We start from the raw sequence: 14,637 nt of genomic DNA, 5'->3' as shown, positions 1-14,637 counted from the left end.
TAGTAACCCTTATAACCTAATTTGGGGAACACTTAAAAATCTATTTTTCCTGCGCAGTGGCAAAACTTTCGATCGATCAGTGCGATCATCGACGAGGGCGAGGGATGAGAAAGAAGGCGCTGTGAGAGAGCTCGAAAGAGAATCCAAGGTAGGATGTGGCGCTGGAGAAGCGGGGGTGTTGCGCAGCCACGGCGCGGTCGTGAATGCTGTCTGGGAGCCTAGATCTTGCTCTCGTCGGCGCTCCGGGAGCTGGGAGAAGCATCCGCTACTGGAATTTAGCTCGAGGATCCCGGGGTTTAGGTTTTTCGACCCTAGGAGCTGCGATTATGGTGCCACTGGAGTCGGATTCCAATGGATGGGAATGAGCTGGGGTTTCATCCGCAGCTAAGAGCTGCAAGCAAGGAAGAGCTACTGGAAGAGGGCTAGAAGGGATTGTTTGCTAGAGTCTCCTCCACAGCGCACCAATGGGGTGTATCTGCGCAAAGTCGTCCTCCACCTCGAGATCGCAGGAGAGTCCCAAGGCCAAATCCTACTCGCGGCCACAGCTGCGGCATTTCAATGGATCTGCGAGGATCGAGACGCTCGAGGGGCTCAACGGGATCGTGGAAAAGGACAGGGAGAGATCCAAAGCCAGGACGAGACAAAATGGTCGCGAGGATAGCATGGACAAGCGCCGGGCGAGGCTCCATGCACAGGATCCAAATCCTCGTCAAAGCGTCATCCCCAAGCAGGCCGAGGGCGAGCAAGTTGCCGCGGGGTGGCCCGGTTGGCTCTCCGCCGTGGCTGGGGAGGCGATCAAAGGCTGGATTCCTCGACGCGCTGATTCTTTCGAAAAGCTTGACAAGGTACGAAGGCTCGCAAGTGGATTTGGTTTTCTTTGATATGGTTGCCTGAGGGAACGTTTCTTATCTTTGCAGATTGGACAAGGAACTTACAGTAACGTATACAAGGCTCGTGATCTCGACTCTGGAAAGGTCGTGGCACTCAAAAAGGTCCGCTTTGACAGCCTCGAGCCCGAGAGCGTCAAGTTCATGGCCCGGGAAATCCAGATACTGAGGAGGCTCGACCATCCAAACGTGGTGAAGCTGGAAGGCCTGGTTACCTCCCGCATGTCGTCCAGCCTCTACCTTGTGTTCGAGTACATGGAGCACGATCTTGCCGGGCTCGCAGCTTGTCCGGGCATCATGTTCACAGAACCACAGGTTTGCAAAAGCTACCCTCTCTTTTTTTTTCCTTCAGTTACATGTTTTTTGCGATTTCAGGTTAAATGCTACTTACAACAATTAATACGAGGACTCGATCATTGCCATACCAGAGGCGTGCTGCATCGCGACATCAAAGGGTCCAACCTCTTGATAGATAACAGCGGGATTCTTAAGATTGCCGACTTTGGATTGGCGACGTTTTATCACCCCTACCAGAACCTTGCTTTAACTAGCCGGGTTGTGACGCTCTGGTACAGGCCGCCGGAGCTACTACTCGGTGCTACAGAATACAGTGTTGGGGTGGATCTCTGGAGCACTGGCTGTATACTAGCTGAATTACTGGCTGGCAAGCCCATCATGCCTGGGCGAACGGAAGTATGCTCCTTGGTTTTTATTTTACGATGTTTAGTAACGCCTGCCTTTCTTATTGATCGAACAGGTGGAGCAATTACACAAGATTTTTAAGCTATGTGGCTCGCCATCGGAAGAGTATTGGAAAAAATCCAAACTTCCTCACGCTACGATTTTTAAGCCGCAGCAGCCTTACAAACGCTGCATCGCTGATACTTACAAAGACTTCCCTTCGACCGCACTGGCCCTTCTCGATATTCTTCTTGCGATTGAGCCGGCTGATAGAGGAACTGCAGCTGGAGCACTGAAAGCAGATGTAAGTGGCTCATGCATGCACTTGTAACATTCTAACTTGAGTGCTTCCATGCAGTTTTTTAACACTAAGCCGTTTCCATGCGATCCATCTGTTCTACCAAAATATCCTCCGAGCAAGGAATTTGACGCCAAGATGAGAGATGAAGAGTCCAGGAGGTAATTATATCCTCGTGCTTTTGTCCAATTATACTAAAGCGGTGCTTGTTTTTACCATTCCAGACAGAGAGCAGCCAAGCATGGTGTTGCAGAAGGCCGGAGGCATGGCTCCAGGGAACGTAGCAGGGCCGTGCCTGCGCCCGACGCCAATGCAGAGCTTCACGCTTCCGTACAGGTAATTTCTGCTCGTAATAAATGGCTGCATTTCTTTCTTTTTTTTCTCACGTTTTATTTTTCTATTTTTTACTTTTTATTTTTCCGTCAGAAACGGCGTTTGTCTTCTCATTCCTCGAAGAGCAAGAGCGAAAAGTTTACGTATCTTTCCGAAAAGTCAGCATCTGGATTTCCCATGGAGCCTCCAGCTCCGCGATACGGGCAGCAACCCACGGATGTCCGGGGCACGTCACCGGTTCCACCACGCCAGTTTGTGCCTCCAGCATCATCGCGCTCTGGCCCAATTGGGAACCCGACAGCAGCGACTGCCAACTGGTCCCGGAAGCAACGAGACGAGGACGTGAGAATGGCCCCGCAACGGTCGACGAGCAGGGCAATGCGATCATCCACCGGACAAGTGGAAGTTGACAGGATCACAAGCAGCTCGTCACGGCACGGGTCTTTTGCCGAGCAAGGCCAAGGGAAGGATGGCGACTTCTCCAAGCACAACTTGCGGAGCGTGCTCAAGGCCGCCGACAGGAAACACGAGCTCGACTCCCGGCGCTCGGACGTGTTCCGTGGGCCCCCAAATCTTCCCGAGGCCCCGGCCAAGGACGGAGCGTTTGGAGCGAGAGATTCTCAGCCGACTCCAGCGGTAACATTGTCATATCGGCTGCTTGTGAATGTACTTAAATACTTTTGCTTTGCAGGGCTATGATCCTCAGGAGCGCATGTATCACTCTGGCCCGCTGCTTCGTCCCGGCTTCTCTGCCCCAGTAGACATCGAAGAGCTACTTGAAGAGCACCAGAGAAAGCTCAAGGAGGCGGTGCGGCGGCACGACATGAATCAAGCATCGGCCGAGAAGAGCAACCTCGAAGGGAGTTGATTCCAGGTACTTGTCTTTCCCTTCCTGGGAGTCGGATCTAATACCACCAAAACCGCAGCAGGAGGTCGGCCACCACCAGTGTTGTATTCTGTGTAAGAGTCACGAGGCGGGCGTCTTGCGCTTCGTGCCGCTGCTAGCAAAGCTTGAGCTGTAATTTTTTTCCCCTTGCGTCAGGAGATGGAAAAGACAAAGTACACAAAAGTCTTGACTTACCCGCAAGTTGAGCACTCTCTATGTTGCTTGCAGAAGATTGATAATCGTGCATTTGTGGCAGAAGCGGCTGCAAAGAATGTTTGTTATAAGTTGAGATTGAAGTTTTATTTCTCTTCTACTTACGAGGCCAGAAAATCCACTCCGGGGGAGCTGGATGAATTGCCTTGAGTGTAATCCACTGTGAATCCACCGTGCCTAAGAAAGAACAAGTTCCAACTTTCTCAAATACTCTCTAACAGCGAACCCGCTTGTTGCGGCATTAGAGAAGTTCCACCGGTAATGTCCGCGGCCTGGAATTTTACACTAAAAGGAAAGAAAGAAAAGAGTATCAGCTGAAGAAAGGCCGAATGTAGAGCACCGACCATGCACGCATCGATTGGCACCTAAAAGGCAGTAAGAGATACGCTCGTGAAACTTGATAACCATGGAACGCTGTGCTGAGAAGATCGCATTAGCAATAAAACGCAAACCATTGGATTGGAAAAAAAATCAAAGATCCTACTGATGTGGAGGCTTGAAAGGATGAACTAAAAAGGATAGAAATGAAGCGCGCCGAGAGTAGCGAAGGCTGGACTCTCGGAGGCTGTAGTAGCATCCCTGGAAACGAAATCATTTAACTTCTGTACAATCTTCTCCCTGTTGGAGCCCTGAACAGGACCGCACCATTGCATTCCAGAAATGCTGCCCCACCACCAGGCTGCTATCATCTATCAGTGCGATCGCTCGATCCTTTAATGTTCTTAAAACGACGACTTATTATAAAAAGATGGTCCGCGCTTAGATTCCCGGGAACCCTAAATATTCTTGAAACTGTACTCTTCCCGGGTGCTTAGGGAAAAGCTCTTCTTTCCTCCCTGTTGGCTCACAATGTAAGGAGTGCCAGAAATTCACTTAGCTCCATCTTAATCAGAAAGCGATTTTCTTAAGAGAATTTGCCAGGGCCTCGAAGGAACTGCTCTCTGGAGTTGAGACCTAGTCTTCGTGAAGTATATCATATTAAGGTTTCAACCGAATGGCAGCGGATGCGGTGCGAGCGGAGCAAATCAAGCAGATGATCATTGCCCTTGGGGACGAGAACTTCAGGAAGCTAGTCGATCCAAGGCCAGGTGAGATCGTTGCGTCTCTGCCATTCCCCGGTTTGCCCTGGTCTAGAACAGGCACGAGGCCGTCTAAGGTCTTCGATTTTGTAACTCGGCAGGAATACGGGAAGATACTTTCGCGTCTTGTTGAAAAGATTGGGGAGAACCCAGCCTTGGATGTCTCATGCGTAGTTTCCTTGAGTGGCGTAAAGGGTTCAGGGAAATCATGCTTTTTGCGGGCCTTGGCAATCTTGCTTATCTCGGCCCAGATTCCGAAACTCAGGATCATATGCATCTGGTACTTAGATGCGATGGCCCCTCTCGTCCCACAGATTACGGCCGCACTCTACTTCGCCTTCAGCGATGACGCCGAAGCTGTCGAGAAGATTGGGCTTATTGACTCCCCTGACAGCCTGGATGCTTTTCTGAAAATCAGAGTTCAGAATGAGAAGTTCTTTCTCTTGGTTGATGGCGCAGAACGCTACGATAAGTCACACAAGGACGGTTCACCTAGGCGTTTGGAGGATACAGAAGATGCACAGGCAGCCAGCCGCTGGCTAGATGTCTTTTACAAGTGGTCTACTCACAGGTTCCAGACATTTTCGCGCAACGTAACTCGGGTGGACGTAACACATATCAACGAGCATTTCAATTGTCTTTTCACCTCGGTAAAATAGATTTTTCTTCGCGTATCGTCATTATCTTGCTTACTGCAGGAGGAGTACAATACATTTCTCACGACTTGTAAAATTCTCGGCCCGATGCTCCGAGAGAATCCTGACCGTGTCGCTGTGGTGGACCATCTTGCTGGGAGACATCCTATGTCCTTGTACTTGCTCGAGGAAAAATGTGCGCAGTACGTGAAGACAATAACTGGTGCTGCTTCCAACAAGCGGAAAGTTGAGAATCCGCTCGCGATGGCGGTATTGAAGCGGAAGACTGAAACTGGGCCGGTATGTGGTCATCAACTATGTTTCAGCTAATTGTTTCTTCGTTGGCAGGTACCCTCTAGGTCTACGACTGAGATAGTTTCGTCAGCTCATTGTTTGCCACCCGGCCATAAATTCCTTGCTGATGCTTGCGACTGGAGTGAGGTTGTCTCGTTATTCAGGGAGGATGAAAATTTCCAGTCAATGCGGAAGCAGCCCGACCTCGTGGACGGATTTCTTCTCCCTATTGCCGGCCAGGAGTCTTCGATTCCTTGCACTCCGTTTATCCGGGAACTCGATCTCCAGATGCGTTTGTTAAGGAGGGAGAGCCATGTGTACCGAACTCCGCAGATGCGTGCGCTCCTTCAACAGCTACTGAAGGAAAGGAACACCGTTTGGCCCCAAGTAGGATACATATGCGAGGGGATTGTAGCAGAGGCTGTATTGGACGAGGGCTTCTGTTTTCGAGGCACCAACTACCGGGCGGATCGGGTTGAAAGTTTATCTGGCAAGCCGAAGCTGATAACCGCCAGCGACTTGAACACGAACGAGAAGGTTTTCTACATGACAGGATCGTTTAATTTCAAGTACGTTGACGGCTTGCTTGTCTGGAAGGACGGGCATGGAATGCTACACTTCTGGTTCGTTCAGGTGTGCCTCAACCCCGGAGCTCACAGAAGTACAGAGTTTAAGTTCGTGCGTCGAGAAGAATTTATACAGTGGACAATCCTTACTGATCCTTTCAAGCTATATTATGTGTACGTCTGCCCGAAGCCGACTTCTCTTCCGTCGGAGGAGCACGAGGAAAACAGGACGTTAGAACAAGGTAACGTAGTTTAATTATGGCTTCTCTTGTCTAATGACCCCGCATGTTTCAGGAACTCCGGAGAAGACTAACAAGCCGACATCCAGGAAGAAAGGTAGCCTAGGAATCTTTTCTTGGCTTTTCTTAACTTGCTATGTTTCAGGAACTCCGGAGAAGACTAAGGGCACTAAGAACAAGGAAGCGAAGGAACTGGTGACGCATTATGAGCAGGACGACGGCACAGTTGCATACACAAAAGCAGAGATTGCTTTTGACAGGTGTTTGCGGTTGACAGAGGAGGAAATTGCGCTGCTAAAGGAGTTGGGCAAATTGAGGGAGAGGCTTGCAAACGAAAAGAAGGCCAGGAAGAAGCAGAGAGAGAACGAACTGGATGAGCAGCTGGCCGACAAACAGAAATACCGTGGGATGTTTCTCAGAGCGGAATTGCAGGACATTGCAGAGAAGTACGGAATCCCAGATGCGTCCTCGAGGAAGAAGTTCCCCAGCACACCCGACCTGATTCTAGCAATTCCACTCAACGGTTTAATGGAAGCTGAAGCTGCTAAAATGAAAGCCAAGCAGAAAGCCGGGCGCAAACGGTTGAAGCAGGAGAAAATGCCATTAAATTAACTACGGAGTACGTACCGGGCGTGAATTCCTATTGCCTACGCGTGTGCCATCACAGGTAGGAGATGGCGGCGGTATTGCGAATGCTGTCTTGCAGTCTAGATGTCACTCTTTACGGCGCTCCGGGAGCTGGGAGAAGCGCTTGCCCGCTCGAGAATCCGAGGAGCTGCGTTGGATTCCAATGGATGGGAATGAGCTGCCGCAGCTAGGAGCTGCAATCAAGGAAGAAGCTAGTCTCCACAGCGCACCTATCTGCGCAAAGTCGTCCTGATCGCAGGAAAGTCCCAACGACAAATCCTACTCGCGGCCACAGCTGCGCATTTATCTACGAGCATCGAGTTGGATCGTGTTCGAGAGATCCAAAGCCAGGAGCATGGACAAGCGCCGGGCGAGGCTGCACAGGATCCATGCACAGGATCCAAATCCTTCCCCAAGGTCGCCGCGGATGGCGGTGGCTGGCGAGGCGATCAAAGGCTGGATGTTGATTCTTTCGAAAAGCTTGACAAGGTTAAGGACAGCAAAGATTTTATGGGAACGTTTCTTATCATTGCAGATTGGACAAGGAACTTACAGTAACGTATACAAGGCTCGTGATCTCGACTCTGGAAAGGTCGTGGCACTTGTCATGTATCACTCGCTTCGAGAGCATCAGAGAAAGCTCAAGGAGGCCGTGCGGCGGCACGACATGAGCCAAGCATCGACGAAGGGAGTTGATCCTGGGAGTTGGAACTAATACCACCAAAACCGCAGCAGGAGGTCGGCTGTTGTATTCTGTGTAAGAGTCACGAGGCGGGCGTCTTGCGCTTCGTGCCGCTGCTAGCAAAGCTTGAGCTGTAATTTTTTTCCCTCACGTCAGAAGATGGAAAAGAGGAAAGTAGACAAAAGTCTTGACTTACCCGCAAGTTGAGCACTCCTTATGTTGCTTGCAGAAGATTGATAAACAAACCGAGCATATATAGCCCATGTCAATTGTGCGTTTGTGGCAGAAACAGCTGCAAAGAATGTCTGTTATAATTTGATTGAAGCTTTTTTCTCTTCTCCTTACGAGGCCCGAAAATCCACTCCTGCCGAGCGGGGGAGCTGGATGAATTGCCTAGAGTGTAAATCCACTGTGAAAATTGTCTGCCGGAAACATCTCTTAAGAATGAAAAAGGAAGTTCCAAGTTTTATACCATCAAGTACTCTAACAGCGAATCCGCTTGTTGCGGCATTAAGTAAGTTCCACCGGTAATGTCCGCGGCCTGGAATGTTACGATAGAAGAAAAGGAAACGAAAGAGTCTCACTTCAAACCTGTTGAAGAAAGGCCGAATGTTGAGCACCGACCATGCACGCATCGATTGGCACCTAAAACGCAGTAAGAGATGGTTAATATACGCTTCTTGATAAAGCTCGTGAAACTTGATAACCATGGAACGCTGTGCTGAGAAGATCGCATTCATGATAGCAATGTACCTTCAAAACCCGAACCATCGTATGAAACCACGTATTACTCGGAAAAAAGAAAACAAAAAAACAAAATATCCTACTGATGAGGAGCGTCAGGCGAGGCTTGCAAGCAAAGCATCTGTAGTAAGCAAATGTAAGACAAGCGGGTCAAACCACGCTACTCACCCTGGGCTTGGAAGGACCTATCTTTTCTTTGAGTGCCCTTTGGATATCTGCGAAGGGAAAGAGGAAAAACTAAAAGGATAGAAATGAGATACTCACAACAAAGAGCCATTGACAAGGACGCCGAGAGTAGCGAAGGCTGGAATTTCGGAGGCTGAGTAGCATCCCTGGAAACGAAATCATTTAATTTCTGTACAATCTTCTCCGAGGCCGTCTGGTGATTTGCACCAGCTCTTTCATCTGAGTCCAAAGAATCATATAAGAATTCGCTGCAATTTACAGGCAGGGAAAATTTTTAGCAACGGCAAAAAGAAGTTCTTGTCACTCACCAAGAATTGCATCCACTCGCAATAATCACCAGATGGTTCATGTGATTCATGAGCGCCAGAGAATTGAGGAATGACAAAACCTGTGAGAAACGAAGAGATCAAACTGGCCCCTTTCAAGGAAATGCAAAATATTCTCACCTGTTGGAGCCCTGAAGAGGACCTCACCACTGCATTCCAGAAATGCAGGCTCGTATCCAGCAACACCACCACCAGGCTGCTATCGTCTACAAGAGAGAAGCGTCAGTGATTGATCGATCGATCGGCGCGATCGCCAAACCTGGAGGCGGGGCGCCAGCCATAACCTCCTGACCTTCTTCCGTAGAACCCTAAATATTCTTAGAACAACGAGTATATTCGCATAGTATTTAACAACAAGCATATTCCCCTTATTTGAAAAGGATGACCCAGCCAGAAGTTGAGCGATCAAACCATGGGAGATAAAAAAAAAGAAGAAACAAACGTTACCTCGCTTAGATTTTCTCTACTTTTCATCTCGATGGCCAGCGTCCCAGCTCTCGGTGCTTAGGAAGAAGCTCTTCTGTCCTCCTTGTTGGCTCGCGCGCTTCACGCAGCCCGAGTCTCTGGGACTATACTCCACCTCCCGGTTGATCACCAGACCCGGCAGCTTCTTGAGCTCGCTCTCCAATCCATCTCTTCTCATCGGTGGCGTTTTCATCGCCTCCTTGCTCGCTGGATTCCTCGGCCGGAGACGACTCAATCCGGACCTTGCCGCTGCTCCAATGCCAGACTTTCGAGCTGGAGGATTTGCTGCGTCGACCACTGCCTGCTCCTGCTGCTGCTGCTGATCGAGTGACACTCTTTTCCTGTGGCTCGAAGCTGCTGGTGCCGCTCCTCCCATCTCTGGCGCTTGAGACGGGATGTCCAGAGATCGCTTCCTCGTAGGCTGGTGTTGAGCAGGAGACTCGTTGTACCGGCTTGCAACGTTCCTCACCTTTCGTGTCACGGACGGAGAAACTTTGGACGCCTTGTTGCTCTCCTTGAGATCGACTAGAAGCTGTGCTTCCGGAGTCCCCTTTGCCTTCTTGTGGCTCTCGTCAACCTGGGGCCTCTTCTCCACGGTAGCTCCAGATCTAAGCGACTTGGTCCAGTCGAACTTCTTGGATGCCTCCGAAACGTTGCTGGTGGCGGGGCTTAAGCTGAGGTTTCGGATCTGCTCGATGAAGTTGCCATCGAGGCTGCAACGGTAGCTACCCTTCAGGGAGCTCGCTGGCCGAGCTAGACACTTGAGACCTGCGCCTGCCTGGAGTTTCTCAATGGCTTTGCTTCGAAGAAGAACTCTTGGAGCCGACTTGAGAGAAGTTTCTTTTTGCTCAGCGTCCGGAACAGGAACTCTTGGAGCCGACTTGAGAGAAGCTTCCTTTTGCTCAGCGTCCGGAACAGAAACTCTTGGAGCCGACTTGAGAGAAGTTTCCTTTTGCTCAGCGTCCGGAACAGGAGCACGGCCATGATGAGGAGTCGTAGCCTTCGAAAAAGAAGTCACAGCACCCGTCGAAGTACCTTTGGAGAAAGGAGTCACGGCATTCGTCGGAGTAGCTTGAAAGGAAATCGTAGTAGCCTCGTTTCTTCTAAAGGACGCCCGCTTCTCCGACGTCTTTGGTTCAAGGTCAGGACTTTTTGTTGGCCACTGCAGAAACTTGGCCGACACCATCCTTCCTTTCCCCCGGCTCTTACTCTTGTCTCCATCGTTCGTCTGTTCCTGTAGTCCGGACGAAAGCGGAGTCGGGGGACAGCTGAGTGCACGCTTTGCTCGTTCCTGTGTCTTGTGTTTCGCCTCCCGTTTTGCACGAAGCTCCGCCAACCTCTTAGTCAGAAGTGCGATCTCGTTCTCTATCTCTTTCTCCAAGTGGTCTACTTCCTCGTCTTCGACGATCGCTGTCATTTCATTTTTCTCTGGCACCTTGACTTCGTGTACTTCGTTGGCCTCCTTTTCATCAACAGCCAAGGAAAGTTTCACTGCTAAAGAGTCATCGCTACCTTTGGTATCTTCAGCTGTCATCAGTTCCATACCAGCCACCGTATCATCGTTGCATGCGAGGACGCTTTTCTCCACTGACATCGTCGCAGTCGGCGTCTGAGTTTGCTGCTCTGAGCAGAAAGCAGCATTGCTCCAGATGACAGTCTTCTCCTTGGGCGATTCGGGGCTGTGCATGCAAGAAGATGACGAAAGCTCGACTGTGAAAACACGAGAAACGAGAAACTCGTCAGCAAATTTCAAACGAAGTTGGAGTTACCTTCTCCATCCTCACTCAAACTCGCAGGCTTCGTGCTTTCCACGACTGCAAAAATCTCCCCTTAGAACAAAGTACTCAAAGAAGGAAACAAGGTCCTTACATGCCACAGCCTCCACTTCAACATTTTTGGCCTTGTCCACGAGCAAATCCTCGTCTTTCTTGGCGATTCCCCCTTCCAGAGACGATCCAGATGCATTCTCGTTGATTGGGAGCAACGCCGTCGCCATGGAGCTCCCGTCTTTCTTCGCGCGGCCTCTCCTACGCCCAGATTTCTTGCCCTTCCTACTCTGCTGCTGCTCCTTACTCGATCCAGTGCCCTCTTTCTCCCTGGAGCTGCCATAATCCGCTCCTTTCGCCCGCTTCACGGCCTCTGCCTCCTCTTCCTCGGCCCTCCTCGCATTCTCGTCGCAGCGCGACCTCCGGATCCCTCCTCTTGCCATGCCGCGCAACCCTAGCATCCAGAATTGGAGACGATCCAGCAAAGAACAAGCGCGAAGAGAAAGATCGCGTACCTAGAGTAGGGCGGGCGAGAAGATCGTCGGACCCTATTCCACCGTGATCGCGCCCAGGCACATTTGCGTCTCTTTACTGACCGCCCAAAAGAAAAATTTGAGCAGAGTGATATAGCCGTTGAGCTTTTCTTCTTTAGCACGATCCCGCCATTTTATCTTACAATTTTTCACTCTTCTTAAAATCGAGGTGATCTTCCATCATACTTCACTCATCCAAACCTCGAGCTCCATCGTAGTATCACCTAGTGACAAGCTCATACTTTTTCCAATCCTCTGAGACTCAAGCAGTCTCTTAAAAACGAGATAGTACTTGGGTTGGCTCCATACATAATTAATCGCGGTCTAAGATTTTGTTCTTGTTACATAAGGTTCGCTTGGCCAAAATTTCATCAATATCCAGTCTAACCCTTCGTGAAAAGGTTGTAAACCTGACGATAATATAAACCTCCGAAGCCGCAACCTTTTACAATCAAATACAAACATGATACTGATCCTGCGAAACAAATATCATAAGAACTTGCCATCATCAATCTGTCAAGAATTTCCTTACATCCGTTTCCGCTGTTAGTAAAGTCGCTTCCTACACGAGAGTGCTCCACAGTAGCACGGCAATTTTTTCACTAGACCATCAGAATCGACCACACTGTTGAGTGCATAGCCATAGTCGTAGCTTAGCTCCTGCCATTTTCACAACAAAGATTATGTGGATGTCTATTAGATTTGCGAAAAGTTTTACCTGAAGTGGTGCTATGTTGTCAGCTGCAAACAGTACAATCCGAGGGATTCGCATGTCGTGATGAGTCGATAAAACGCACTGGATGAAGAGGTTTGGCTCGCAGCTGTGATTGATAAAACGCGCTACTGCTCCACACTCGCCTCCGTCCAGGCAAAACTCCGCTTGTCCATGGTGTTCCGCATCCTCAGCGTCCTTGGACTCGCAGCTAACTTTCCCATTCTGGTCGTCCAAAAACTTGTTCAGGTCTCCCCACCGTCTCTGGAGAAGAAGTTTTAGAAATTCTCGAATCCAAATGTAAATGGTATACCTGTCTACCGTCAACTCCTCGCATGGTTTGAATGCAATCCAGATCAAACAAATAGACGTCGCTCTTTACGTCGAGACTGTCAGACTTTATAACTTTGCCAAAGTATTCACAGACGGGCGCTCCAGCAGGGATGGAATCCCATGATCTAACAGCCCATCCTTTGTGCTGGGTTTTGTACACCTGAAATCGTAGCAACAACATATCAAAATCGCCGCCAACACTTGACAATGCTCACCTCAAGGCGGTAACGTAGGCCACGCTGCGTCACTCGGTTTATACATGCCGGACCGCACCCGCAGTTTGGGCCACACTCATACACGGCGTCAAGAGGCACAGCCAGTCTAAAAAACATAAAAGAAAATCAGTCTTGCACGAAAAATCGAGTCGAGAACCTGCCACCATGGCTGTCAACGTATGGAAACGTGTGTCCATTTCGTTTTGCACAGCTGCATATTTTAGGATCGACGCAGAGCCCCTTGCAACTGCATCCCAGCGCTGGAGGCGGAAGTACAATCCCGTCATCAATTTCGATTTTGTTGATGTATCTGTAGCCTACGAAAGTCATTTGTCACACAAAGAATGCATGAAACTTGTGAAATACCATCGGGTGCACAAGGCGGATTGTCCACGAGATTCGATACGGGAACTGGCAAAACTTCCAGTCCATTGGAAATATCTTTGCAAACTAGTCTGCAAAAGAGAGGATCAAACTTTAGTTTTTCAAACCAAGTTCACTGCGTACTCACCCGCGCTCAGATGGCGCCACAGGAAGCTTTCCTCTACAGAAGCGGACTTGCTCAGTCGTAAGCGCTGGCTGGCCTTCACAGCGCCTTAGCTTGAATTTATAAACCTTGAAACCGGATATCCCTCTCTCAGCCCAATAGTCCACTACCTACAAACACAGTTAAAACAACGCAGACTAGGAAATCAATCGTGAATACCTTGTAGAGGCCATCGTACGTGTACACCCTTTTAGTGTAGCTGTGCCTCAAGTCATGGCCACGGATGACTCTGACAGGGTTCCCTTCTTCAATAGAGTTCTGCAAACTCAGCACGTAAGCCAATGGAACGTAAAGCAAGCACAAACCTTCAAGGCCAGATTACCACGCTTCATCTCTTGATGTTGCATTTGGCGCCGGTCACCAGCGAGATTGTTTCCACCTTGTCCCGTGTAAATCACATCATCGGAGTTGTCAACGTCGTCCTCATAGCCTCCCGACATGACGATAGAAATGGCCAGAGGCAAGTTATATGTCTTGTGATCGTTGCCTCCCTAAGCAAAGCGTGAGAGATAAATCATCGTGATACTAGCAAGTACCTTTCCAATGTAATCTATTCCGTTTATCCAGTGTTTGTGGATCCCCACGCTGACGAGCTCAGCTCGAGAGAAGAAAGTGTCTCCGACTTTTACTCCTAGAAAGAAGCATTGTATACTTCGACGCGAAGATCATAAAAAGCATACCAGGTAAGTCGCCAATGCGCTTCTCCGGAAAAAGAATCGCGTTCATGCGCAGCATCTGTGAAGAAGAAACACGTTAGAGGTTCTTCGTTTTGGCATAGATGATCACCTTGGAGATCGCTTTCAAGTCGGGACGCTGGGAAGCGTTCCTCATCTTCTTGCAACGCTCCTGCTCTTCCTGTGGAAAGAGAAAAAAGAAAAGAGAAGGAAAACATCTAAGACACAACCAAAGAATGGAAGAATGTCACACCTTGATCGCTTGCAAGTAGCACATATTGAAGATCCGGAGATTGTTCTTCACTTTCGCGGCATCGCCGAGCACAAAGTTCCCAGATTTCGAGAGAGCTTGGCCATTCTCCACATCCACGTCGCCCTCTGCCCCTACCTTCGCAAGATCGGCAAGATCGGCGCTCATTCCAGGAGTCTTGAGCCTCATCGCCCGGCGATTTCCTACCAACACCTCTGCCCTGCGCTTGTGATCCACATTCTTGCTAGTCCGAGGCATCGCTTCTTCTGGATTGCAGCCACTCTCTCACACACCGCCGCCCGTGTCAGATCATTAAACCCTAGCTCCACATTTTGAAAATCCCGCTCACACATATCGAGATCATCCACCCAGAGATCATTGATCCATTTATGCGCCCAAGGAATATAATCTCTTGGAATATTTCCATCGCTTTGCTCGTCAGGAACAGAGACCTCCCCACCGCACT

At 49.6% G+C, this 14,637-nt stretch overlaps 5 protein-coding genes across 9 annotated transcripts; 2 read left to right on the top strand and 3 right to left on the bottom strand.

Moving 5' to 3' along the window:
* The first annotated feature begins 25 nt into the window (after positions 1 to 25).
* LOC9637375 (probable serine/threonine-protein kinase At1g54610) lies at positions 26 to 3,400 on the top strand. 3 transcript variants are annotated; one of them, XM_024679597.1, is made up of 9 exons: positions 27 to 845; positions 918 to 1,202; positions 1,263 to 1,580; positions 1,645 to 1,872; positions 1,927 to 2,027; positions 2,091 to 2,202; positions 2,293 to 2,835; positions 2,891 to 3,073; positions 3,126 to 3,400. In XM_024679597.1, exons 1-8 carry the CDS (start codon positions 465 to 467, stop codon positions 3,065 to 3,067), a joined length of 2,145 nt encoding a protein of 714 aa, XP_024535365.1. In that variant the 5' UTR covers positions 27 to 464; the 3' UTR covers positions 3,068 to 3,073; positions 3,126 to 3,400. The 3 variants fall into 3 exon arrangements, with proteins under 3 accessions (XP_024535364.1, XP_024535363.1, XP_024535365.1); XM_024679596.1 differs by having other exon boundaries at positions 26 to 845; positions 918 to 1,580; positions 3,129 to 3,400; XM_024679595.1 differs by having other exon boundaries at positions 26 to 845; positions 918 to 1,580.
* An 860-nt stretch (positions 3,401 to 4,260) lies between these two features.
* Positions 4,261 to 6,724, top strand: LOC9636735. The gene is made up of 5 exons (XM_002974761.2): positions 4,261 to 5,027; positions 5,076 to 5,312; positions 5,361 to 6,114; positions 6,167 to 6,208; positions 6,257 to 6,724. The coding sequence occupies exons 1-5, from the start codon at positions 4,293 to 4,295 to the stop codon at positions 6,721 to 6,723; spliced, it is 2,235 nt and encodes a 744-aa protein (XP_002974807.1). The 5' UTR covers positions 4,261 to 4,292; the 3' UTR covers position 6,724.
* A 520-nt stretch (positions 6,725 to 7,244) lies between these two features.
* On the bottom strand, positions 7,245 to 8,977 carry LOC112347911 (general transcription and DNA repair factor IIH subunit TFB4-like). Of its 3 annotated transcripts, none has more exons than XM_024679602.1 (12): positions 8,936 to 8,977; positions 8,797 to 8,882; positions 8,659 to 8,738; positions 8,429 to 8,598; positions 8,333 to 8,379; positions 8,248 to 8,285; positions 8,128 to 8,173; positions 8,012 to 8,065; positions 7,893 to 7,961; positions 7,766 to 7,842; positions 7,617 to 7,712; positions 7,245 to 7,551 (listed from the first exon to the last, which is right to left on the bottom strand). In XM_024679602.1, the coding sequence occupies exons 1-12, from the start codon at positions 8,955 to 8,957 to the stop codon at positions 7,503 to 7,505; spliced, it is 834 nt and encodes a 277-aa protein (XP_024535370.1). In that variant the 5' UTR covers positions 8,958 to 8,977; the 3' UTR covers positions 7,245 to 7,502. The 3 variants fall into 3 exon arrangements, 2 of the variants coding, with proteins under 2 accessions (XP_024535370.1, XP_024535369.1); XR_002992896.1 differs by having other exon boundaries at positions 7,446 to 7,551; positions 7,766 to 7,813; XM_024679601.1 differs by lacking the exon at positions 8,248 to 8,285 and having other exon boundaries at positions 7,766 to 7,813; positions 8,936 to 8,971.
* Positions 8,978 to 8,994: 17 nt separating this feature from the next.
* Positions 8,995 to 11,492, bottom strand: LOC9636734. Its single transcript, XM_024679598.1, has 4 exons — positions 11,423 to 11,492; positions 11,011 to 11,361; positions 10,911 to 10,955; positions 8,995 to 10,851 (listed from the first exon to the last, which is right to left on the bottom strand). The coding sequence occupies exons 2-4, from the start codon at positions 11,348 to 11,350 to the stop codon at positions 9,140 to 9,142; spliced, it is 2,097 nt and encodes a 698-aa protein (XP_024535366.1). The 5' UTR covers positions 11,351 to 11,361; positions 11,423 to 11,492; the 3' UTR covers positions 8,995 to 9,139.
* Positions 11,493 to 11,534: 42 nt separating this feature from the next.
* On the bottom strand, positions 11,535 to 14,531 carry LOC9637374 (histone-lysine N-methyltransferase, H3 lysine-9 specific SUVH4). Its single transcript, XM_002974559.2, has 14 exons — positions 14,175 to 14,531; positions 14,034 to 14,102; positions 13,928 to 13,982; positions 13,784 to 13,878; positions 13,553 to 13,738; positions 13,407 to 13,505; positions 13,212 to 13,357; positions 13,067 to 13,155; positions 12,858 to 13,017; positions 12,701 to 12,806; positions 12,466 to 12,645; positions 12,159 to 12,416; positions 11,973 to 12,100; positions 11,535 to 11,915 (listed from the first exon to the last, which is right to left on the bottom strand). The coding sequence occupies exons 1-13, from the start codon at positions 14,427 to 14,429 to the stop codon at positions 11,987 to 11,989; spliced, it is 1,812 nt and encodes a 603-aa protein (XP_002974605.2). The 5' UTR covers positions 14,430 to 14,531; the 3' UTR covers positions 11,535 to 11,915; positions 11,973 to 11,986.
* Between the last annotated feature and the right edge of the window lie 106 nt (positions 14,532 to 14,637).

Source organism: Selaginella moellendorffii, unplaced genomic scaffold, assembly GCF_000143415.4.
Source record: "Selaginella moellendorffii unplaced genomic scaffold, v1.0 SELMOscaffold_25, whole genome shotgun sequence".
Lineage (NCBI taxonomy): Eukaryota > Viridiplantae > Streptophyta > Lycopodiopsida > Selaginellales > Selaginellaceae > Selaginella > Selaginella moellendorffii.
This window is presented reverse-complemented; position numbering and strand designations above follow the sequence as displayed.